The 25,802-nt window shown below is 41.3% G+C and overlaps 1 protein-coding gene and 1 long non-coding RNA gene across 3 annotated transcripts in view; one reads left to right on the top strand and one right to left on the bottom strand.

Moving 5' to 3' along the window:
• Positions 1 to 25,802, bottom strand: part of HCN1 (hyperpolarization activated cyclic nucleotide gated potassium channel 1) — a 508,213-nt gene that overhangs the window by 357,639 nt on the left and 124,772 nt on the right. For both annotated transcript variants that reach the window (XM_077285340.1, XM_077285350.1), the window contains exon 2: positions 17,972 to 18,395. In XM_077285340.1, coding sequence (XP_077141455.1) covers positions 17,972 to 18,395 — 424 coding nt within the window. The remainder of the gene's footprint in view (positions 1 to 17,971; positions 18,396 to 25,802) is intronic.
• The window catches only part of LOC143805749 (uncharacterized), a 165,971-nt gene that overhangs the window by 24,922 nt on the left and 115,247 nt on the right, over positions 1 to 25,802 (top strand). The window lies entirely within an intron of this gene.

The raw sequence follows: 25,802 nt of genomic DNA, 5'->3' as shown, positions 1-25,802 counted from the left end.
GGCACCGGGGTCCCGCTGTCCCGCTTCGGGCATTTAAAATCCCGATTTTGCGGCCGCCGGTGAAGCCCCGCCCACTTCCGGGACGTAGAGAGAGCCCGTGGCTGTTTTTTTGTTTTTTTTTTATAAAAGCTGCCTCCTGACCGCCCGCGAGCCCCCCCCCCCCCCCCCCCCCCGCCCCCGCCCCCTGTGCGGCGCTGCCAAGCTGAAGGAGAGAGCCAGCAGCAATCAAGAAGAAAGGTCAGCGATTCACTACCTCTGGCTGTGTGTGCACGGAGCTCCGGCTTCTGCTCTTAGCTGCTATCCCGGCAGAGAAGGAGAGACGGGGGAGGTGCCGGGATAGTGCAGAGCTGTGAGCAGGAGACTGAAGACTTCAGCAGAGAGCTGCACATGGACATCAGCCGCCCCTGCATCACAGAGGAGATTGTGTGTGTGTGTGATGGCTGCGTGTGTGTGTGTGATGGCTGTGTGTGTGTGATGGCTGTGTGTGTGTGATGGCTGTGTGTGTGTGATGGCTGTGTGTGTGTGTGATGGCTGTGTGTGTGGTGGCTGTGTGTGTGGTGGCTGTGTGTGATGGCTGCGTGTGTGATGGCTGCGTGTGTGATGGCTGCGTGTGTGATGGCTGCGTGTGTGTGTGTGTGATGGCTGCGTGTGTGTGGGTGTGATGGCTGCGCGTGTGATGGCTGCGTGTGTGTGTGTGTGTGATGGCTGCGTGTGTGTGTGTGTGATGGCTGCGTGTGTGTGGGTGTGATGGCTGCGTGTGTGGGTGTGATGGCTGCGTGTGTGGGTGTGATGGCTGCGTGTGTGTGTGATGGCTGCGTGTGTGTGTGTGATGGCTGCGTGTGTGTGATGGCTGTGTGTGTGTGTGTGTGATGTCTGCGTGTGTGTGTGTGATGTCTGCATGTGTGTGTGTGATGGCTGCGTGTGTGTGATGGCTGCGTGTGTGTGATGGCTGCGTGTGTGTGTGTGATGGCTGCGTGTGTGTGTGATGGCTGCGTGTGTGTGTGATGGCTGCGTGTGTGTGATGGCTGCGTGTGTGTGTGATGGCTGCGTGTGTGTGTGTGTGTGATGGCTGCGTGTGTGTGTGTGATGGCTGCGTGTGTGTGTGATGGCTGCGTGTGTGTGTGATGGCTGCGTGTGTGATGCATTTGTGTCAAAGCTGCATGTGTTTGTGAGCTGCGTGCGTGTGTGAGCTGCGTGCCTGTATGTCATTATACAGTATGGAGCATCATGTCCGGTCATTATACAGTATGGAGAATCATGTGCGGTCATTAGACAGTATGGAGCATTATGTGCAGTCATTAGACAGTATGGAGCATCATGTGGGGCCATTATACAGTATGGAGCATCATGTGTGGCCATTATACAGTATGGAGCATCATGTGCGGTCATTATACAGTATGGAGCATCATGTGCGGCCATTATACAGTATGGAGCATCATGTGCGGTCATTATACAGTATGGAGCATCATGTGCGGTCATTATACAGTATGGAGCATCATGTGCGGCCATTATACAGTATGGAGCATCATGTGCGGCCATTATACAGTATGGAGCATCATGTGCGGCCATTATACAGTATGGAGCATCATGTGCGGCCATTATACAGTATGGAGCATCATGTGTGGCCATTATACAGTATGGAGCATCATGTGCGGTCATTATACAGTATGGAGCATCATGTGCGGTCATTAGACAGTATGGAGCATCAGGTGCGGCCATTATACAGTATGGAGCATCATGTGCGGCCATTATACAGTATGGAGCATCATGTGTGGCCATTATACAGTATGGAGCATCATGTGCGGTCATTATACAGTATGGAGCATCATGTGCGGTCATTAGACAGTATGGAGCATCATGTGCGGCCATTATACAGTATGGAGCATCATGTGCGGTCATTATACAGTCTGGAGCATCATGTGCGGTCATTATACAGTCTGGAGCATCATGTGCGGTCATTATACAGTCTGGAGCATCATGTGCGGTCATTATACAGTCTGGAGCATCATGTGCGGTCATTATACAGTATGGAGCATCATTTGCGGTCATACAGTATGGAGCATCATGTGCGGTCATTATACAGTATGGAGCATCATGTGTGTTCATTATACAGTATGGAGCGTCATGTGTGTTCATTATATATTATGGAGCGTCATGTGTGGTCATTATATATTATGGAGCGTCATGTGTGGTCATCGTACAGTATGGAGCATCATGTGCGGTCATTATACAGTATGGAGAACTGTGTGTGGCCATTATACAGTATGGAGCATCATGTGTGGCCATTATACAGTATGGGGCATCATGTGTGGTCATTATACAGTATGGAGCATCATGTGTGGCCATATTTTTTTGTCTATAATTATTGTATATGAAACAGTGTGATCGGCAGTGCTAAATGGGTGTGGTTGGGATGTGGATATGGGTGTGACTAATTATGAATGGGTGTGGTCAGAGGCGTGGCCTAAAATTTGCCGCGGCGCGCGAAGCGCGCCGCAAACTTTGTCCCTCTTTCCCATCTTCAAAAGTTGGGAGGTATGCACCATAATATACGGAAAGTACAAAACAAATGACAAATAATTAAAAAAAAAAGTAGATTTCTTGCAGAAAATGTTGAGTGTTTGCTGCCAAAACTGCTCCATTCTGATGAATCAGACTGATTTTCATTCACAGAAATTTCTGCAAAGCAGCCAAACCCGAGACCCATTTTACAGTGAGATACTTTGCATATTTTGTCCCCATGGAACATTGCTTTGAAAACAAGTCTCCATAAGGAGATAAATATTCTTCAATGAAGACCAGTATCCACCCTGAACAGAAATGGACGCTGTCGTCATATTGCTGCGAGATGAAAATGGAATAATAACGAATATGCCGTCGTTTTTAAAATTTTCAGAATATTAATTGTTCCTCCAAGATTCTTTCTCCGTATGTGAATGAAAATGTCAGCAGATTCTGCAGTAGAAGCCACCACTAAATTCTGCCAAAATCCTGAACTTATAAATACTGCCCTACAGATCTGACAACAAGCGCTTGTGACAGATTCCAATTTGCAACAGCAATTTTTAGATAAAAATCTTAAAGTGAACCTATCAGAAATGTTTACTTCTCCAAACCATTAATATAATTGTGTAGTCCTTTAAAATAAAAGCCAGTCAATCCTTTTATGACTCCGGAGCGCTACTTTTGCACTGAGAAATCACATTTTTGCAGTTGTGGCTGGACGTGCATTGGAGCATGTTAGTGCACTTCTACCTTCTCGATCTCATGCAGTATTCCCTACCTAGTGGCATCCTTTCCTGACTCATCTACAGATCAGTGGCCGTGTATCAGAGCAAAAGATCTGTCAATCAGCCAGGGGAAGATGCTGTTAGGTAGGGAACAAGCATGAGACCGAGAAGCAAGAAGTGCAACAGCACGCCCCAATGCACTTACAGACAACAGTAAATTGGGATTTCTCACTGCAAAATCAATGCTTTGAGGTTCTAAAGAGATCGATTGGCTTTTCTTTCCAATGGCTACACAATTTTATTAATAGTTGCTGACATGTTTCCTTTAGTAACGGTAATTTTAATTAAGTGCAGTGGCAAAAACCATTAAGCGCTACAAAGAAACTGTCTCACGTGAGGACCGCCCCAGGAAAGGAAGACCAAGAGTCACCTCTGCTTCTGAGGATAAGTTTATCCGAGTCACCAGCCTCAGAAATCGCAGGTTAACAGCAGCTCAGATTAGAGACCAGGTCAATGCCACACAGAGTTCTAGCAGCAGACACATTTCTACAACAACTGTTAAGAGGTGACTTTGTGCAGCAGGCCTTCATGGTAAAATAGCTGCTAGGAAGCCACTGCTAAGGACAGGCAACAAGCAAAAGAGACTTGTTTGGGCTAAAGAAGACAAGGAATGGACATTAGACCAGTGGAAATCTGTGCTTTGGTCTGATGAGTCCAAATTTGAGATCTTTCGTTCCAACCACCGTGTCTTTGTGCGACGCAGAAAAGGTGAACGGATGGACTGTACATGCCTGGTTCCCACCGTGAAGCATGGAGGAGGAGGTGTGATGGTGTGCGGGTGCTTTGCTGGTGACACTGTTGGGGATTTAGTCAAAATTGAAGGCATACTGAACCAGCATGGCTACCACAGCATCTTGCAGCGGCATGCTTTTCCATCCGGTTTGCATTTAGTTGGACAATCATTTATTTTTCAACAGGACAATGACCCCAAACACACCTCCAGGCTGTGTAAGGGCTATTTGACCAAGAAGGAGAGTGATGGGGTGCTACGCCAGATGACATGGCCTCCACAGTCACCAGACCTGAACCCAATCGAGATGGCTTGGGGTGAGCTGGACCGCAGAGTGAAGGCAAAAGGGCCTACAATTGCTAAGCATCTCTGGGAACTCCTTCAAGATTGTTGGAAGACCAATCCCGGTGACTACCTCTTGAAGCTCATCAAGAGAATGCCAAGAGTGTGCAAAGCAGTCATCAAAGCAAAAGGTGGCTACTTTGAAGAACCTAGAATATAAGACATAATTTCAGTTGTTTCACACTTTTTTGTTAAGTATATAATTCCACATAATTCATAGTTTTGATGCCTTCAGTGTGAATGTACAATTTTCATAGTCATGAAAATACAGAAAAATCTTTAAATGAGGTGTGTCCAAACTTTTGGTCTGTACTGTATGTGTCTATCGTTTCAGGAGAACTTGCAGCACAATGTCTGTGTCTACGGTTTCAGGAGAACTTGTAGCAGAATGTCTGTGTCTGTCCTTTCAGGAAAACTTGCAGCAGAATGTCTGTGTCTGCCTTGACATCTTTCCCCTTCCTGTCTCCATGAAACTTTATGGAAAGCAACTATCTCAGTAAGGCCGGGGTGACACGGCTGTCAATTCTCTCACGCGAGAGAATCAGGCCAATTATGCAAATGACACTCAGCTCAAACTCTGTCAGAGTTTGAGTCGACTGTCAGTGCCCTGCACTCAGATTCCTTCACATGAGAAAATCGCGGCACAGATGCAAAGGAGACGGAGAAAGTAATTTAGTAGAGGTGGGCGGAGATTAAGTTTGAACTTTCTAGTATTACAATGACAAGTGACACCTTTATATACAGTAGATACAACAGGATTCACCATTCACAATAGGTGATGTCATAGCGCACATCTTCCCCCTTCTGTACAATGCCTGATATAACACATCTGCAGTGGGGAAAATAAGTATGTGATCCCTTGCTGATTTTGTAAGTTTGCCCACTGACAAAGACATGAACAGTCTATAATTTTAAGGGTAGATTAATTTTAACATTGAGAGATGGAATATAAATAATACAACAGGATTCACCATTCACAATAGGTGATGTCACAGCTCACCTCCTCCCTGCATAATGAAGTCTACACAAGTCACGGAAAATGCCTAAAAAGCTCTCCTAAGAAATCACTGAACATCTGCAGATTTTTGCTGTCTATGGTTTAAGAGGCAGCTGTAAAGCAAATTTCGAAATGTTAATGTTAACAGCGGCTAAGGCTAGGTTCACATTGCGTTAGTGGGTGATCGCTAACGGACAGCGTTGCACGGCGAAAATGTCGCAATTAACGCCGTGCAACTGGTCCGTTAGCGCACCCATTGACAGCAATGTAAATTTCGCCTGCAGCGCATCACTAGCGCGTGCCTTTTTTGGCTCGCGCTAGTGATGTGCCGTTCTTCTGTGACGCGCCTCGGACGCTGCTTGCAGCGTCCGCGGCGCGCCCGAGGTCCGTTCCCCGCTCTCGCAGATCGGGGATCTGCGAGAGCGGGGACGTTAACGCGACCCCTGAACGCGGCCCCTAAATAAACATTGCGTTAGCGCAATTCGCTAGCGCTAGCGCTAAACGGATTGCCCTAACGCAATGTGAACCTAGCCTAAGACAAGAGAACCTAACTATTACATTTAACCCCTTCATGACCTTGGAATTTTCTGTTTTTCCGTGTTAGTTTTTTGCTCCTCTTCTTCCCAGAGCCATAACTTTTTTATTTTTCCGTCAATATGGCCATGTGAGGGCTCATTTTTTGCGAAACAAGTTGTACTTTTGAACAACATCATTGGTTTTAGCATGTCGTGTACTAGAAAACAGGAAAAAAATTCCAAGTGCGGTGAAATTGCAAAAAAGTGCAATCCCACATTGGTTTTTTGATTGGCTATTTTACTAGGTTCACTAAATGCTAAAACTGACCTACCATTATGATTCTCCAGGTCATTACGAGCACATAGACACCAAACTTGTCTAGGTTCTCTTTCATCTAAGTAGCGAAATAAAATTCCAAACTTTGCTAAAAAAAATAAATAAATAATTGCGCCATTTTCCGATACCCGTAGCGTCTCCATTTTTCATGATCTGGGGTCGGTTGAGGGCTTACTTTTTTCGTGCTGAGCTGGCGTTTTTAATGATAGCATTTTAGTGCAGATACGTTCTTTTGATCGCCCGTTATTGCATTTTAATGCAATGTCGCGGCGACCAAAAAAACGTAATTCTGGCGTTTCAAATTTTTTTCTCGCTATGCCCTTTAGCGATCAGGTTAATCCTTTTTTTATTGATAGATCGGGCAATTCTGAACGCGGCGATACCAAATATGTGTAGGTTTGATTTTTTTTTTATTGATTTATCTTGAATGGGGCGAAAGGGGGGTGATTTAAACTTTTATATTTTTTCACATTTTTTGTTACTTTTTTTTTACTTTTGCCATGCTTCAATAGCCTCCATGGGAGGCTAGAAGCTGGCACCACTTGATCAGCTCTACTACATAGCAGCGATCATCAGATTGCTGCTATGTAGCTTAATAACAGGCATGCTATGAGCGTCGACCACAGGGGGGCGCTCACAGCAGGCCGGCATCAGTAACCAAGCGCCGGTTAAATGCCGCTGTCAGCGTTTGACAGCGGCATTTAACTGGTTAATAGCGGCGAGTGAATCGCGATTTCATCCGCCGCTATTGCGGGCACGTCAGCTGTTCAAAACAGCTGACATGTCCCGGCTTTGATGCGGGCTCACCACCGGAGCCCTGCATCAAAGCGCGGTATCTGACCTCAGACGTACTATCCCGTCCGAGGTCAGAAAAAGGTTAAAAATAAAAACAGCTAATAAATTATAATCTATTTTATAATCTGGTTTTGAATGTGAGTTTAAACTTTCCATAAAGATAATACAGTCATCCTGCTGTGGATTTTTAAAGTGTGTACACCTGCCTCATCAGGTTTAGGAGGTCTATTTCAAAATATAAACAGTCTGTATTGTGAAATGCGGTGACAGATCCCTTCTAACGTACTATCACTATCCTTCTGTGTTAGAATAATGTCCTGTTCAAAAGTCCCAGCACCGCTGCAGTCAGTAATTGGCTGCAGTGGTCAGAGCTACCTGCACTTGTTTTGTAGGGGCGATGAAAGCTCAGAGTTTATTTATTTTTAGAGTTTATTTATTTTTATTTTACATATATAGCACCATCATATACCATAGCATTTTACAGACATCTTCATCGCTGCCCCCATTGGGACTCACTATCTACATTCCCCAGATAATTAACAATTTTTTTTCGTATAATGATAATGACTTTAAAAAATGTCTGTAAAAAAAATGCTGTTAATGAAAAAAATGAAGAAAAATAAACCATTCTCCCTTAAAAAATGATAATATTGGATTTTATCAACACGCATTATTTAGTATATAGAGAGAAATGAAGTCACTGAAATAAAGAAATTACTTTGCAAAATGCCCCTGCACAGCAGCTCAAATGGCACATTACATATTTATGTTAAGACTCTCAGAATAAATGAAATTTACTGAATGCTAAAAAAAAAATATTTTCTTAGGGCAAAATAAGCTGGGATCTGCAACAAACATAATTAACTATTCCCGATCCTTACGGCGCCTCCAATAGACTTTACTTCCCCTCCGGATATAAATATATCAAGTTCAATCTGGGTGATTCCTCATGTATGTCATATTACAATGTGAATTGCTGGCTGGGTTTGACAAATTAAAAAGAATATTAAATATAATTTAATATTTGATTTAATAGCAAAGGTTAAATTTAGCATTTCTGCATAGTGCGCAGTACGGTTTTATTTATTTTTTCACTTGGTTGATCTTTTACTTGAATACATTTCCTTGCTCTACTAATGCGCAGAAGGGATGGAATATTTATTTCTAAGAAAGAAATGAAAGTCTATTACTATGTGTTCTCATGGTGGAAATCAACACCGATGGGAAAACCTAATAGGATTTCCAGACAGGAATTGAGTGAATTACAAACTAGTAAAAGGGGAAAGGAATGTACTCAGGATAAAATTGTACAAAATGAATAGCCAGGAAGGTTGGCATCGGGCATAGTGGAGGATGACGTCTGGTTTGCTGCGACAGTTCAGTAATTCTCAGGGTAAAAATTACAATATTACTGCAAATTAGGCTGAGATTTCATTACTTTGTAAGAATGACGTATTTAATAATCTTTATTTTTATATAGCGCTAACATATTCTGCAGCACTTTACAGTTTTGCACACATTATCATCGCTGTCCCTGTTGGGGCTCACAATCTAAATTCCCTATCAGTATGTCTTTGGAATGTGGGAGGAAACTGGAGTACCCGGAGGAAACCCACGCAAACACGGAGAGAACATACAAACTCTTTGCAGATGTTGTCCTTGGTGGGGATTGAACCCAGGATTCCAGCGCTGCAAGGCTGCTGTGCTAACCACTGCGCCACCGTGCACTCTGGACCCTCCTGGAAGGATAGTAGAGTAATAAAGGCCAACTTGATTCTGGTATAAAATACACTAAAAAGGATGTCCAGTACATAAAATAAAATATGGGCCTGTGGGGTCTTAGAAAAAGAATATACAGTGGGGGAAATAAGTATTTGATCCTTTGCTGATTTTGTATGTTTGCCCACTGACACAGACATGAACAGTCTTTAATTTTAAGGGTAGGTTAATTTTAACATTGAGAGATAGAATATCAAAAATAAGATCCAGAAAATTATATTGTATAAATTATATATATTTATTTGCATTTTTGCAGTGAGAAATAAGTATTTGATCCCTCTGACTTAATACTTGGTGGCAAAACCCTTGTTGGCAAGTACAGCAGTCAGACTTTTTTGTAGTTGATGATGAGGTTTGCACATATGTCAGGAGGAATTTTGGTCCGCTCCTCTTTGCAGATCATCTCTAAATCATTAAGATTTTGAGGCTGTCATTTGGCATCTCGGAGCTTCAACTCCCTCCATAAGTGTTCTATGGGATTAAGGCCACTCCATGACGTTAATGTGCTTCTTTTTAAGCAACTCCTTTTTGCCTTGGCTGTATGTTTTGGGTCGTTGTCTTGCTGGAAGTCCCAGCCATGACTCATTTTTAATGTCCTGGTGGAGGGAAGGAGGTTGTCACTCAGGATTTTACGGTACATGGCTCCATCCATTCTACCATTGATGCGGTGAAGTAGTCCTGTGCCCTTAGCAGAGAAACGCCCCCCAAAATATAATGTTTCCACCTCCATGCTTGACATTGGGGACGGGGTTATTTGGGTCATAGGCAGCATTTCTCTTCCTCCAAACAAGGCGAGTTGAGTTAATGCCAAAGACCTCAATTTTTGTCTCATCTGACCACAGCACCTTCTCCCAATCACTCACAGAATCATCCAGGTGTTCATTGGCAAACTTCAGTTGGGCCTGCACATGTGCATTCTTCAGCAGGGGGACCTTGGGGGCACTGCAGGATTTTAAACCTTTATGGCTTAATGTGTTACTAATGATTTTCTTGGTGACTGTGGTCCCAGCTGCCTTGAGATCATTAACAAGTTCCCCCCATGTAGTTTTAGGCTGATCTCTCACCTTCCTCATGATCAAGGATACCCTATGAGGTGAGATTTTGCATGGTGCCCCAGATCGATGTCGATTGACAGTCATTTTGTATGTCTTCCATTTTCTTACTATGGCACCAACAGTTGTCTCCTTCTCACCCATCGTCTTACTTATGGTTTTGTAGCCCATTTCAGCTTTGTGCAGGTCTATGATCTTGTCCCTGACATCCTTATAAAGCTCTTTGGTCTTGCCCATGTTGTAGAGGTTAGAGTCTGACTGATTAATTGAGTCTGTGGACAGGAGTATTTTATAGAGGTGACTATGTAAGACAGCTGTCTTTAATGCAGGTAACGAGTTGATTAGGAGCTTCTAACTGGTCTGTAGGAGGCAGAACTCTTAATGGTTGGTAGGGGATCAAATACTTATTTCTCAACGCAAAATGCAATAAAACTATATAAATTATACAATGTGATTTTCTGGATTTTATTTTTGATGTTCTATCTCTCAATGTTAAAATTAACCTACCCTTAAAATTATAGACTGTTCAAGTCTTTGTCAGTGGGCAAACTTACAAAATCAGCAAGGGATCAAATACTTATTTCTCCTACTGTATACTAATTAGTGATGAGCGAATGTGCTCAGATAAGGTGTTATCCGAGCATGCTTGTGTCAGTTGTGTGTTAAACGAGTGACTTCACCATGCTCGAAAAATATGTTCCCCATGGTTGCATATCTCGCGGCTGTTCGACAGCTGCAACACATGCAGGGATGGCCGGTTTGTTAGGCAATCCCTGCATATGTTGCAGCTGTCGAACAGCCGTGAGACATGCAGTCGCAGGGACTCAGACTTATTTCTCGAGCACTTCGAAGACACTCGGTTAGCACATAGATAACACCTTTTCTAAGCACGTTCACTCATCACTAATCCTAATGTGCAGACCGGAGATTTTGCATGACGACTGCAGCCCATCGGCAGCCATTGATCAGCTGCCGCAGTAATGTTCTGTATGATGTGGAAGAGAGAGTAAGGAAACTGTTTCGCCTGGGTTGAATGGACCAAGTAGACTCTGATTGGCTGCTGTGATCAAGCGATCAGCGCAAGGTCAGATTGGCGAGCATCTATACTTTTTTTTGTTTAAGACTACTATTAGCTAATTTTTACCATAATATGTGGCGAACAACCTGTTTCAATTTTGCTCCACGTGTGGCACAAAGTTTAATGCTAGGGTAACACAAGCGTTGATTCTCTCATGCGAGAGAATTTGATCAATTATATAAATGACACAGATCAAATTGTGATCCGAGTTTGATTAGAGTGTCCCCTTAGTGTGATCAGATTCTCTCTACTGAGGGAGTAGCAGCACTGGTGAAGAGAAGATAGAGAACTTAATTTCTCCATCTTCTCCATTGTGTGAGTCCATGGACACTGATGTAATCTGAGTGCAGTCTGATGTTTTCTACACACACAGACTTGAATGGGCGAGTGCGATACCATTTGCAGAGCCACTCTCAGCATGCTGTGTTATCCCTAACCTTTATAATTGCAGTACATGTTATAGAGGATTGAAGGTTACAGTATATGTTACAGAGGCTTGGAAGGTACTGTATACGTTATGGAGGCTTGGAAGGGCATAGTATATGTTACAGAGGCTTGGAGGGTACAGTATATGTTACGGAGGCTTGAAAGGTATTGTATACGTTATGGAGGCTTGGAAGGGTGTAGTATATGTTATGGAGGCTTGCAGGGTACAGTATACTTAACAGAAGCTTGGAGGGTACAGTATATGTTACTAGATGGTGGCCCGATTCTAACGCATCGGGTATTCTAGAATATGTATGTAGTTTACAGCCACGTAGTATATAGCACAGCCACGTAGTATATAGCACAGCCATGTAGTATATTGCCCAGCCACGTAGTATAAAGCACAGCCAAGTAGTATATAGCACAGCCACGTAGTATATTGCTCAGCCATGTAGTATATAGCACAGCCATGCAGTATATTGCCCAGTCATGTAGTATATTTCCCAGCCACGTAGCATATAGCACAGACACGTAGTATATTGCCCAGCCACATAGTATATTGCACAGCCACGTATATAGCACAGCCATGTAGTATATTGCCCAGCTACGTAGTATATAGCACAGCCACATAGTATATAGCACAGCCCATATAGTATATAGCACAGTGATGTAGTATATAACACAGCCCACGCAGTATGTAACACAGCCCACGCAGTATCTAACACAGCCCACGTAGTATATAGCAATGTGGGCACCATGTCCCTGTTAAAAAAAAGAATTAAAATAAAAAATAGTTATATACTCACCTTCCGGAGCCCCCGGATCCAGCCGAGGCGTTTACCGATGCTCCTCGAGACGCTCCGGTCGCAAGAGTGCATTGTGGTCTCGCGAGATGATGACGTAGCGGTCTCGCGAGACCGCTACGTCATCATCTCGCGAGACCACAATGCATGGACCGGTCACCGGAACGTCGCGAGGAGCGGGAAAGGCCTCGGCTGGATGCGGGGGGCCAACGGAGGGTGAGTATATAATGTTTTTATTTTTTTTATTATTTTTAACATTAGATCTTTTTACTATTGATGCCGCATAGGCAGCATCAATAGTAAAAAGTTGGTCACACAGGGTTAATAGCAGCGTTAACGGACTGCGTTACATCGCAGCATAACACGGTCCGTTAATGCTGCCATTAACCCTGTGTGAGCGCTGACTGGGGTGAGTATGGACTGCGGGCACTGACGACTGGGGAGTAAGGAGCGGCCATTTTGCTGCCGAACTGTGCCCGTCGCTGATTGGTCGTGGCCGTTTTGCCTCGACCAATCAGCGACTTGGGATTTCCATGACAGAAAGACAGACAGACAGAAGGACAGACAGAAAGATGGAAGTGAACCTTAGACAATTTTATAGTAGATGGAGGCTTGGAGGGTACAGTATACTGTATGTTATGGAGGCTTGGAGGGTAGAGAATATGGGTGAGCTAGCCCTAACAGTTACAATCGCAGGATATGGTACAGATGCTTGTCAGATACAATATATAATAAAGAAGGTTTTGGTTACTGGCTATTGGCACACACACTTGGAGGTTAGAGGTTATTGGCACACACATAGTTGGAGGTTACAGGCTATTGGCACACACACACTTGGAGGTGACAGGCTACATATTTTGGTTATTTTATGTTATTCTACACCTTTATGCACAATTCTTGCATTGTTTGAAAATCCTTTTAACTTTCCCAAACAGCTCAAAAATGACAATTAAGGACTTCTTTAGGTATTTAGTTAATGGGTATGAACTTTGCTAAAGTTTTGAGGCATAAGGCTAATATTTTAATTATTGAACAGAAACGATAAAAAATGTAGCAACATCGTAGAGTCAATATTTTTTGCACTTTGGGAATAAAGATCCATTTTGGTGACCTATCTTCTATGCAGATTTTAGAATAAGTGTCATGCATTTACTTAATGGCATCAAAACTTAGATATAAAATAAACAGTCCCCCGGGAGCTCCTAAGTGATGTTTGGCCGACAGAGAATTTACTTAAAAACAATCAATATTTATGCTGCGCTTCACTTCTTGGGAATCCAGACATCCAGATTCTGTAACACAAACCAACAGTAGAAGACTGTCTATCTATCTATCTATCTATCTATCTATCTATCTAGCTATCTATCTATCTATCTATCTATCTATCTCTCTATTATCTATCTATCTATCTATCTATCTATCTATCTATCTATCTATCTATCTATCTATTATATACAGAGGGTGAAATAAGTATTGAACAAGTCACCAATTTTCTAAGTAAATATACAGGTATGGCCGAAAATGTTGGCACCCTTGAAATTGATCCACAAAATGAAGCATTTTTCCCAGAAAATTATTGCAATTACAAGTTTTGTTATGCACATTTTTTTCCTTTGTGCGTATTGGAACAACACAAAAAAAAACCTGAGAAAATTAGGCAAATTGGACATACTTTTAAAACAAAACCCGAAAAATGGTCCGGACAAAATTGTTGCCATATTTCCAAAATTGCGGGTGAACAGTTTTGTTTCAAGCATGCGATGATCATTCAAACTCACCTGTAGCAAGTAACAGGAGTGGGCAATATGAAAATCACACCTGAAATCAGATAAAAAAAGGGTGAAGTTTACTCAGTCTTTGCATTGTGTGCATGTGTGCCACACTAAGCATGGAGAACAGAAAGAGGAGAAGAGAATTGTCTGAGGACTTTACAAAATTGTTGAAAAATATCAAGAATCTCAAGGTTACAAGTCCATCTCCAGAGATCTTGATGTTCTTTTGTCCAAGGTGTGCAACATAACCAAGAAGTTTACAACCCATGGTCTTGCAGCCAATCTCCCTGGACGTTGACATAAGAGAAAAATTGATGAAAGGTTGCAAACTAGGATAGGATAGGTCGGATGGTGGTTAACCTGCCCCAATCAAGTTCCAAAGAAATTGAAGCTGTCCTGGAGGCCCAGGATGCATCAGAGTCAATGCGAACTATCCATCGACATTTGAATGAAATGAAACGATATGGCAGGAGACCCAGGGGGACCCCACTGCTGAGACATAAAAAAGCTAGACTGAAGTTTGCAAAAATGCACATGAGTAAGCCAAAATAGAGTTTTTAGTAAAGCACATTATTCTTCAGTTTAACAAAAATAGAAAAAAAGCACACAGTACCTAGAGTCAAATATGGTGGAAGTTCAAGGATGTTTCGAGGTTGATCTGCTGCCTCTGGCACTGGGTGCCTTGACTGTGTACAAGACATCATGAAATCTGAATATTACCAAAGGATTTTGGGTTGCAATGTTGTAGTGGCAAGTATCAGAAAGCTGGATTTCTGTCCCAAGTCATGGGTCTAGCAGGACAGTGAAATAAACAAACTTCAAGAGCCCCCAGAATTGGATGGAAACAAAGCGATGGAGAGTTTTGAAGTGGCGAGTAATGAGTCCAGATCGACAGTGAACACCTGTGGAGAGATATTAAAATTGCTTAAAAATTGCTGTTGGGAGGGCACCTTCACATATGAGAGACCTGGAGCAGTTTCCAAAAAAGAATGGTCCAAAATTCCAGTAGAGAGGTGTGAGAAGCTTGTTGTTGGTTATAGTAAGAGACCGAGTGCAGTTATTTATTCCAATGGGTGCGTAACCAAATATTAATTTGAGGATGCCAACTATTTTGTCTAGACCATTTTTGTGGTTTTGTGTGAAATTATGTCCAAATTGCCTTCTTTTCTGTTATTTTTGTGTTGTTCCAATACGAACAAAGAAAATAAACATGTGTATAACCAAACGTGTAATTGCAATAATTTTCTAGGAGAAATACTTCGTCTTCTGGAACAATTTCAAGGGTGCCAACACTTTCCGCCATGACGATGTTTAAAGATAAACCTGCACTGTGCCATAAAATGAATTTGTCTTTCAGATATCCTTCCAACACCAGTCATTGTGATTGGCAGACACATTTTTATGCAGTTTATGGGCGGTTACCTTTTAAAGATCGCGTGGCAATTTCATATATTAGTTTAAATTCATATTGACCAGATTGACAAAAAATAAATAGGAATCAGTAAAAGAGCACACTTAGGGTATGTGCGCACATTACGATTTAGCAGCAGTTTAGTTGCATTTCTTTCCTCACAGATTTTCTGCAGAAAATCCACAGCATTTTATACAATACCAGCAAAGCGTTTTCACAGCGGATTTAACCCATTCTAATGAGTGCCAACTATGCAACAAAAACGCATTTAAAAACATGACAAAAACGTGCGTATTTTACAGTGTTTTTCCTGCCAACACATCAGCATTTGCAGCAGAAATTTCTGCTGCAAACCTTGAACGTGTGCACATAACCTAAAGGTGAATTTACATATGCATATTTCTTTAAAAAATGAGCGCTGACACAAGTCAATCGGAGCAGGTTCATGATCCCTTAATACAGGATAAAAACTGCTTGGGGGACAAACAATCATTTATACAAACTTTCTGAGCTTCCAGCCCTATTCGTTCGAATAGGAGCAGATGTGCAGTACCTGACCGCAACCACTATACTGCTAGCGTGCTGCCGCCAATTCCAGGAACAGCTGATCATCGAGGGTGCCAGGTGTCACATCTCATCAACATGATATGGATGACCTATCCTAAGTATAAGCCATCAATATAAAGGTACTGGACAACCTCTGTAAAAACCTTGTTGACAGCACATGACCGGTTTACACAGTACGAGAACAATAATTTTAAAACATGGTTTTCCACATATCTGCAGCAGGGTTTTTTGTCTACACTCATGATAATCGATTTCAAAACTGTATCAATCCTTATCTGGCTTTTTACCAGTCTGCAAACTGGGGAGCCAGATACAAAAAAACAAAATATGTAACTTTCTGCTTTTTGAAGGGTCCGGTGTTGGGTGAATGTAAACTTTTGCGCAAGTAAATGTGAACTCTGAACAAACTGAGAGATCTGACCAAACTGAGAGATACGTCCAAACTGAGAGATCCGACCAAACTGAGAGATCCGACCAAACTGAGAGATCCGACCAAACTGAGAGATCCGACCTTACTGAGAGATCCGACCAAACTGAGAGATCCGACCAAACTGAGAGATAGGACCAAACTGAGAGATAGGACCAAACTGAGAGAAAGGACCAAACTGAGAGATAGGACCAAACTGAGAGATCCGACCTTACTGAGAGATCCGACCAAACTGAGAGATACGTCCAAACTGAGAGATACGACCAAACTGAGAGATACGACCAAACAGAGATACGACCAAACAGAGATACGACCAAACTGAGAGATAGGACCAAACTGAGAGATAGGACCAAGCTGAGAGATATGACCAAACAGAGATACGTCCAAACTGAGAGATATGACCAAACTGAGAGATCCGACCTTACTGAGAGATCCGACCTTACTGAGAGATCCGACCAAACTGAGAGATCCGACCAAACTGAGAGATACGACCAAACTGAGAGATATGAGCAAACAGAGATACGACCAAACTGAGAGATAGGACCAAACTGAGAGATAGGACCAAACTGAGAGATAGGACCAAACTGAGAGATCCGACCTTACTGAGAGAAACGACCAAACAGAGATATGACCAAACTGAGAGATACGACCAAACAGAGATCCGACCAAACAGAGAGATACGACCAAACTGAGAGATACGACCTAACTGAGAGATACGACCAAACTGAGAGATCTGACCAAACTAAGCGATACTGTACGTCCAAACTGAGAGCTCCAACCAAACTGAGATATATGACCAAACAGAGATACGACCAAACTGAGAGATACGACCATCATTGTTTCACTGTCACGGCGAAAGGAAAAAAAAAACACGTATGTTGAAATCCGACTGGAGCCAGCGAAAACAATCTACTTGTTTAACAAACGATTTGATGATTTGCAAGCTGATCTCTGCCATGTTTACGCAAGCCAATGGTTGTAAACAAGTGTTTTTATGGAAGGTCGATCATCGGATGCCTTCCAGAAATTGTAGACATTTCAGAGCAATATGATATATAATTAATAATGCAAAAAAAAATCGAATCAATCATTTAAAGGTTTAGATCAACCAATTTTTAAATAAAATTTTGAATGTGTAAACCAGCATGAAAAGTTTTTATTGTTTATATATTTGAAAATTTGTAAAAAAAAAAAAGTAAAAGTTTAATTTACCATAATTATCATGAGATGATTTAAAGGTTTATTCACATCTCAAGCTTTCATGATGCCGGTGAGGGTAAGTAGGGCGACTAGAACTGGGAATAGATGCAGTACTCTTATTACTGTAATTTCAATAGAAATGAATGGAAGTTACAGAAAAAGCACAGTACAGTGAGCTACGCTTTTACATAGCGCATTCATTTCCATGCAAATTGGATAAGAAGTGTAGCACAGCTACTTTGTTGCCCAACTTCCGATGGTCCTCACCTAGAAACAGATGTTCTCTTCTCAGTCATGAAAGGATGAAATAAGAAATAACCTGTTAATCAAGATATAAAAAAGGACAAAAATATACATAAAAGAAAAAAAAAGAAACTTAAAATAAAAACAAGAAAATAGAAAACAGCTTTGCAAATAGGCAAATACATTAACTAAAGTTGAATTTCTTACCTCTTCCCACTGATGTATGTATCTAATTAATCTTGAAAGTCGTAACAGGCGCAATAAGCTGAGAATTTTTGTAAATCTCACAATGCGTAGTGCTCTGGCAGTCTTATAAACCTCAGAATCCATGCCTTTCTCGACAATGAGAAAGATATAATCCACGGGAATAGAAGAGATGAAGTCAACAACAAACCAACTCTTTAAATAACTCATCTTTATGACTTTGGGATCTAGTATTATTTCAGAATTGTCTTCAATGACAATCCCAGTCCTAAAATTCATGAACAAGTCAAATAAAAAAACAGTGTCGGAGGCGACGTTGAATATAATCCACGGTGTTGTTGTCTGTTCTGTGAAGAAGGTTATCCCGACTGGAATAATGACAAGGTTCCCCACCATCATAATCAGCATTATTAGGTCCCAGTAAAACCTGCAAAAAAAAAAAAAATCAAAATACCAAATAATTAGCAGGCAGAGATTACATCATGTACTTCCTCATGTAATTTGCATGATAACGAGCAAGTACTGTATTATGCGAGAATGCATTATAATGAGTCATTCAAAGTCTGAAAGCAAAGTCTTCAACATTTACATAGAGTCTTTGTGAATGCTGCAAATTAGTGGATATTGATTCAGCTCCGTCTCATTAAAGTACACACGAAATACTGTTATAATAGTATGTGTATATGCAGTTTTTTGGGGGCTCATTCATTCCACATTTCTTCATGAAATACACATGTATTACTGTGAATGCATTGACTGATGAATACCGAGGGACTTGCTTATTGTAGGTTTCCATAGGGATCACTTAATACACTGCCACCTTTTACCCCATTTTGCATCATAACAGTGAGGACAAGACAAGAACAAATCTTTTGAAATTCAAATTTGGCAGGTTTGGTGAACTATCCTTAAAAATTTGATTTGAGTTGAATAATTCACTATGAATCGCAGGTACTCCAATTGCTCTCGAAAGAGGTGTATAACACTCTGAGGTCTCTTAGGCCTGTATCTAATCAATTTCAATTTATGTGATGTAAACACAAACTTAGAAATATCAATGACTCCACCACAGAAATGGCCATAGAAATGGATGGTAACCTCGTAGTAACCAAAAGACCATTTCATAACAGTTCACTGAACGACTTTTCAAAAAACTGTTAAAAAAAGTATCCCTCTCTGTCAGAACACTGACTCAAACTGATGGGGCTGCTGTCAGAGGTAACATTATCATAATTAACATAATGCCCTCTGATTCCTCACTGCTAATACACTTGTTGGAGGTAAATGAGGCAAATTGTGGCTGTATTTGGTAGAACTAGTGCCCAGACAGCTGATTCTAGTGGTGGTGGAGGTGCTTATGCAGCTGCTAGTGGCTCCCACATTATTTTATTAGCCATTGTATGTTTTTTATTTCTTTTACACTACCCTGTCCAAAAAGAACATAGTAAAAAATGCTAGGAATGTAGGTACACATACATAAAGCAAAATGTCTCAGCAGGCCACATTATAGTCGTGGTATGTTGTCCAACTGGGCTAGTAAAACAGATGTGCAACTTTTTTTGTTTTAGAAAATTCAATCGTTTTCTGAAAAATTACAAAATAAGAAATGCTAGGTAGGCAAATGATCAAAAATCCAACATCTGCGACAGGCCACTGTATTGGTGTGGTGTGTCCAGATGTAAAATTTGACTAGTAAAATAGATAGATGTGACACACACATTGTGAGATAGACAGTCACAGTTAAAATGTCTGGAATTTGGGCATGCAAATTGTCACTTTAGAGAGAAAGAGGACTTGAACTCTATAGCGCCACCTATTGGCAGAACCAATCCTACAAGTCACAATCAACCCTTTAACAAGTCTTGCAATATGACTTAGGATAAAAGCCAAATCAGAATCTCAATTTGCAGACATGGTGTTTCGGGCTGTTGGCCCTCATCAGTGCAAAGTATGAGATCTGATTTGGCTAGGTGAGAGGCTCTGGAATGGGGTCTAAGGGGTAAGGTTTCTCCTTGTGGAGAGTGACATACCAGCTCTGGCTTGTCAAGGTAACGAATTTGGGCAATAATCTTTTGCATTTCTAAAAAATAATTTTCTACTTCACAAAAAATAACTGCACAAGAAAGGCAGATAATCAGTACAGTCTTTTGTAACAAGCAAGCATACCATCTGGTATGGTTTTCAGATTTTTTTTCTCCAGTGCTATCTGGCTTCTGCTTTTCAGAGTATTAAAAATGAATAAAAAAATGTGTAATTGTAATTCAAATGTAAAAGGACAGATGCCAGCTACACCATTTCACTGATGAATTAATTACACTGAGTCTGGCACTGCTGATATCTCTCCTCTCTCTACCACTATCCCCTATCTTTATTACTGAGCTGTGTCTTTGGTGTCTTCTCACTATTCAAAATTACCCTAAAATGTCTGCTGCCTTCACTACCCAGGCTTTTATACAGACAATATGATCCCTCCTGATTGGCTGAGCTATACCGTGTGATGTGATAGCTGTAAGGCATTATGGGGAGCCCATGCTTAGGTCTTATTAGCCTTATAGCCTTATGTGACTGATACTTTCTTCTAAAATTTGTAAAAAGGTGGGAGGCATTTTTGGGTGATTTATGCAGATCAAATTTAACATTGTTTTTATTTGCTGGGACCCGCAAATTTCATAACATTCTGATCACATTTTATTTGCATCTCTAGTGACGCTGACTACATTTCTGTAATGGCTTTCTAGGTCTTGTGTTCATCTTCAGGGTCAATATTTTTGATTAGAGATGAGCGAATATCTTCGGCTCCCTCCTTATTCGGCAAACTATAGCGCTTACCGAATAAGCTGCATCGGTAACCCGGCTAACTGGAACGCTCCCGATAATCAGCTGTCCGAGCCGCATAATACAGTATGGAGGACTATGTAGTGCCCATAATATTGTATGGAAGACTATACTGTCCAGTCTTAAATTAACTTGTGTGACTTTGTGTGACAGAAGACTTTTGAATCCCCCCAGGGCACGCATTGTGCGCTGCAAGAATTCGTCGGTTTCTGAGCTATTGTAGAATTTACAATAGATATCACTCATGTAATGTAAGAAGTCAGTGAAATCTTTGGCATTGTACTATGCATATATTTCTTATGTGTGCATCATGAATTGTGGTATGTGTTAAAGGGGCGCACTGAGACTCTTTCCCCCGGAGGCCCACGAAAACCTGGAGCCGACTCTGAGTTCAGATCAGTAGCAAAGTAAAAAATCATACTGCTAAAACATGCAAGAGAAAACCGTAACACTGCAAAGTGTGAGCTTAGCCTTCTCCCGCTGAAGCAGCCCTACATAATAAATGCACTGAGAAAATGTAATATATGCTACAAGCATACATACTAATGCCATGCACATGCAATTGGCCCTGAACACAATGTCTGTCATGCCCTGTTATATCCCTTCACAGAAACAAATTTGAAAAAGCCACAAAGTCAAGGGAAAAAAATCCAGAAACGATGATAAATTAGACGCAAGGAAATACGACAGCTTGTAACCTAGCAACGCCGTTAATTCATATGGACAACACTTCTATATAGGTTTTCCCGTGTATATTTAGTCATATCTGCTAAATGGTTCTGAAAATTATCAAAAGCAACACATACTCTATGACTGACAGTATAACATAGTAAGTGCCACAAATAAATATTATGTCCTCAACATTATCTGCTTTCTACTAAATAGTATATATAGTGTTATAATATACATTGTGAGGCAGTGACAGGAGTTATAAGTGAGGGCCGCTATGTGTCCCCCAGGATGCACCTAGAAGCGTATTAAGGCTGCTGGAGAGCATTGCAGTCACATGTATAACTGTGGTTGCAATGTAGAATAAAAGTCACTGTGGTCTTCGACAAGCTATTTGGCCAAGGCATATTTAAATAAACCCGGCATGGCCTTTTACTTTTGGAGAAAACTACAGGATGGTAGTGGGGCAGTTTGCTCCCTCCTGGCCGGTCTTACAAGTGGCCCATGGCCACAGGTTCCATTTAAAAATCCTGCAGTAAAGAGTTTGGGGGTGTCAGTGTTTGTTTTGCAAGCGGCAGAGCAGGTGGCTCTGCAACAGCCAGCTTGTGTGAGGTAGCACAAAACCAAGAGAAGCGAATGTCTGGCACCCCTCAGCGTGACACGGTGGTGCAGTCACGCACGGCAAACAGTCTCGGATACGGACTGTTTTGATTCCCCAGCTTTGATCTGGAGAATACCGTGTGTCTTTAGTTTTGTGTGAGTTTTGGACATTAAACACCTTTGCTTTGAACTTTCTTGTGAATAAATATATATATAAATATATGTATATACAGTCCAAATAAAAGGAAAAAATGAAGAGCACTCACCGTCCATGAAAAATTCCGAGTCTTTATTATGACATACAAGTCTTTAGCAGGAGAGCAGGGGAGAACGTGAACTTGTATGTCGTAATAAAGACTTGGAATTTTTTATGGACGGTGAGTGCTCTTCATTTTTTCCTTTTGTTTGGACTAATTGCAATGAGTATTGAAGAATGAGCACCCCGCTTCCCTTTTGGGCGACCATAAGCAGTGACCTGTTTTATTGTGTGATCCGTTGGTCCTTATAATGCAGTGGTGCCGATAATTTTCTTTCTTTGATTCTTCTATATGTATATACAGATATATATATATATATGTACACACATTTGTATATATTGTACAGCCAGCAGCATAATACATATTAAAAAACATTCAGCAGGCAAAACACATAAGGCAATGTCAAACAAGACACCATAGTATAGCTCATACTGTATATACATATTCTTTAGAAGACAATGCAATAAGTAAGGTCATGACATGCATTGGGGCAGTAGTTGAAAAAAATTTGTATTCCAGCCTAAAGCCTAGGGATGCAGCCAGAGGCATCAAAAGGTGCCGTGAAAATGAAAAACCTGAAGGCGCTTGCTTCATGGAGGATCAATGCAGGCCCTCACCATATACTGTATCTACAGCTCTGGCAAAAATTAAGAGACGACTGCAAAATGTTCAGTTTGTCTGTTTTTTCTCTTCATAGGTATATATTTGAGTAAAATGTAAATTGTTCTTTTATTCTATAAACTTCTGACAACGTCTCCGAATTTCCAAGCAATAAATTTTGTATTTTTTTTCTGAGAAAGAAAAATGGTCAAAATTAAAAAAAACAACAACAGTGCTTTCAGAACTCAAATAATGCAAAGAAAACAAGTTCGTAATCATTTAGAAACAACAATACTAATGTTTTAACGTAGGAAAAGTTCAGAAATCAATATTTTGTGAAATAACCATGATTTTTATCACAGCTTTCATGTGTCTTGGCATGCTTTCCACCAGTCTTTCACACTGCTTTTGGCACAAAAATTTAAGCAGCTCTTCTCTGTTCGATAGCTTGTGACTATCCATCATCCTCTTGATTACAGTCCAGAGGTTTTCAATGGGGTTCAGGTCTGGAGATTGGGCTGCCCATGACAGGATTTTGTTGTGGTCTCTTAATTTTTGCCAGAGCTGTATATATATACACACACAGTGAAATGCCCTAGACACCATAGAATAATAAACATAATGCTGAATTGATATGTTTATGTATAGACCTGTCTAAATACGCACCTCAGAATAAATACATACTGTACCTGAAATGTAACACCAGTATACAGTCTACTGAAAAATACCTATGTTACAATAGACATTAAAAAAAATATGTTATGAATGTATAAGCACACTCACAAGGATTACGTACAAACCAGGAGAGAGAAACACCTGAAACCAACAAGTCCCTCTCTAGACTAGGACCCTGATTTTTCCCTGCCTGACAGCGGAGGTTGGCACCCTAAGAATTCGCAATGGCACCCCCACTCAACATCGACTTATCCTGAATGTCCTTAACTGCACCCTCTCTATAGACAATGTGCAACACTAATACAAAAATTACTATAAAGTGAAATATGCAAAAATCTGAGGAAGATGCACAAGCCTATGAACATGTTCAGACAAACATACAGGAAAGACAGAAGAAAATAAGAATCACACAACAAATGGAATACGTAGAAAACCTTCCAGACCTCAAACATAAAATAATTGAAAGGGTTCTGGGGAGGAAAATACACAAACTATAGGAAAAGCAGCATAGACTAACCTGGTAAGATTATCCCTAGCTGAGGAGCTTGATCTCCAAATTCTATCTTGAAAAAAAAACAAGCAAAGAAGGCAAAGTGAATATAAATAGCCCTCCCACGAAGTGATAGCATGGAACCAAATAGGTAAGAAACATCTGAATAGAAACAAACCAAAAAGGGAAAGAAAAAAAAAAAAAAAAATCAGCAGTTGGATAGAGACAAAACAGGCTGTGGCTCAGCAGAAAAGGAACTGACCACGTAGAAAGAGGTCCCTGGTTTGAGTGCCAAAAGCATAACATGATAAAATAGACACCTAAATTAGTTATAGGGCACACACCAGACTCTAATATATATATACATACCCCAAGTTACAGCATATCTAGTTATCCTAAATATAGGCAGCAAATAACTCTTAATAAAGCTGCACAAAAAACAGACCAAACCCAACCCCCTTAAGCAAATATAGACAAAAAAACCCAGTCTAGTCCCCTTAAAGAAAAACAGTCCCCTTAAATATGAAAAATCCCAAAACCAGCCCTAAATAAAGATCACCCCCCCAAAAAAAACAGACTTCCAAAAGAATTACAGCGCTAACAATTACTGACCCCAGACATTTACACCAAATAGTTCACCCTCTTCTCTGAGAACCTCTATGAACCTTGAACCTTCACTCACTAGCTTGAGGACCAACACAGAAATGATCATGTATCCGTCTCTTTTCTACAGAAAAGGAGAAGTCCTGCAGACATTTGGGATCAGCATGAATGCTGCGATTCACTGCAAAAATGTGACAAAATTGCAACATGCACTCTACCTGTGCCCCTAATACTTGTTGGGTGTTGGTACCCTAGTTGGATGCCTACTAGTTATGAGCGAGCACACTCGTTACTCGAGATTTCCCGAGCATGCTCAGGTGGTCTCCGAGAATTTCGGCATGCTCACAGATTTAGTTTATGTCAACGCAGCTGCAAGATTTGCGGCTGCTGGACAACTTGAATACATGTGGGGGTTGCCTGTTTGTTAGGGAATCCCCACATGTAATCAAGCTGTCTAGCAGCCGCAAATCATGCAGCTGCGTCCACATAAACTAAATCTCCGAGCATGCTCAGGTGGTCTCCGAGTATTTTGGCACCTGAGTAACGAGTATACTCGCTCATCACTAATGCCTACCCCTCGTCCTGACTCTGGGTCTCTATGTCTACAAATTTGATCAATTCTTCCCTGAGAATGGAGCAAGTGAAGTAGCTTGCAGCAAGTAGCTGGCAGTGACAGCAGATACGTGATAACCTACAGTCTTTGAGGAGTAAAGGTACCTTCACACGAAACGACTTTGTAACGATATCGCTAGCGATCCGTGACGTTGCAGCGTCCTCGCTAGCGATATCATTTAGTTTGACATGCAGCAGCAATCAGGATCCTGCTGTGATGTCGCTGGTCGCTGAATAAAGTCCAGAACTTTATTTGGTCGTCCGATCGCCGTGTATCGTTGTGTTTGAAAGCAAAAGCAACGATACCAGCGATGTTTTACACTGGTAACCAGGGTAAACATCGGGTTACCAAGCGCAGGGCCGCGCTTAGTAACCCGATGTTTACCCTGGTTACCAGCGTAAAAGTTAAAAAAACAAACAGTACATACTCACCTGCGCGTCCCCCAGCGTCTGCTTCCTGACACTTACTGAGCGCCGGCCCTAAAGTGAAAGT

This window comes from Ranitomeya variabilis, chromosome 1 (assembly GCF_051348905.1).
Source record: "Ranitomeya variabilis isolate aRanVar5 chromosome 1, aRanVar5.hap1, whole genome shotgun sequence".
Lineage (NCBI taxonomy): Eukaryota > Metazoa > Chordata > Amphibia > Anura > Dendrobatidae > Ranitomeya > Ranitomeya variabilis.
This window is presented reverse-complemented; position numbering and strand designations above follow the sequence as displayed.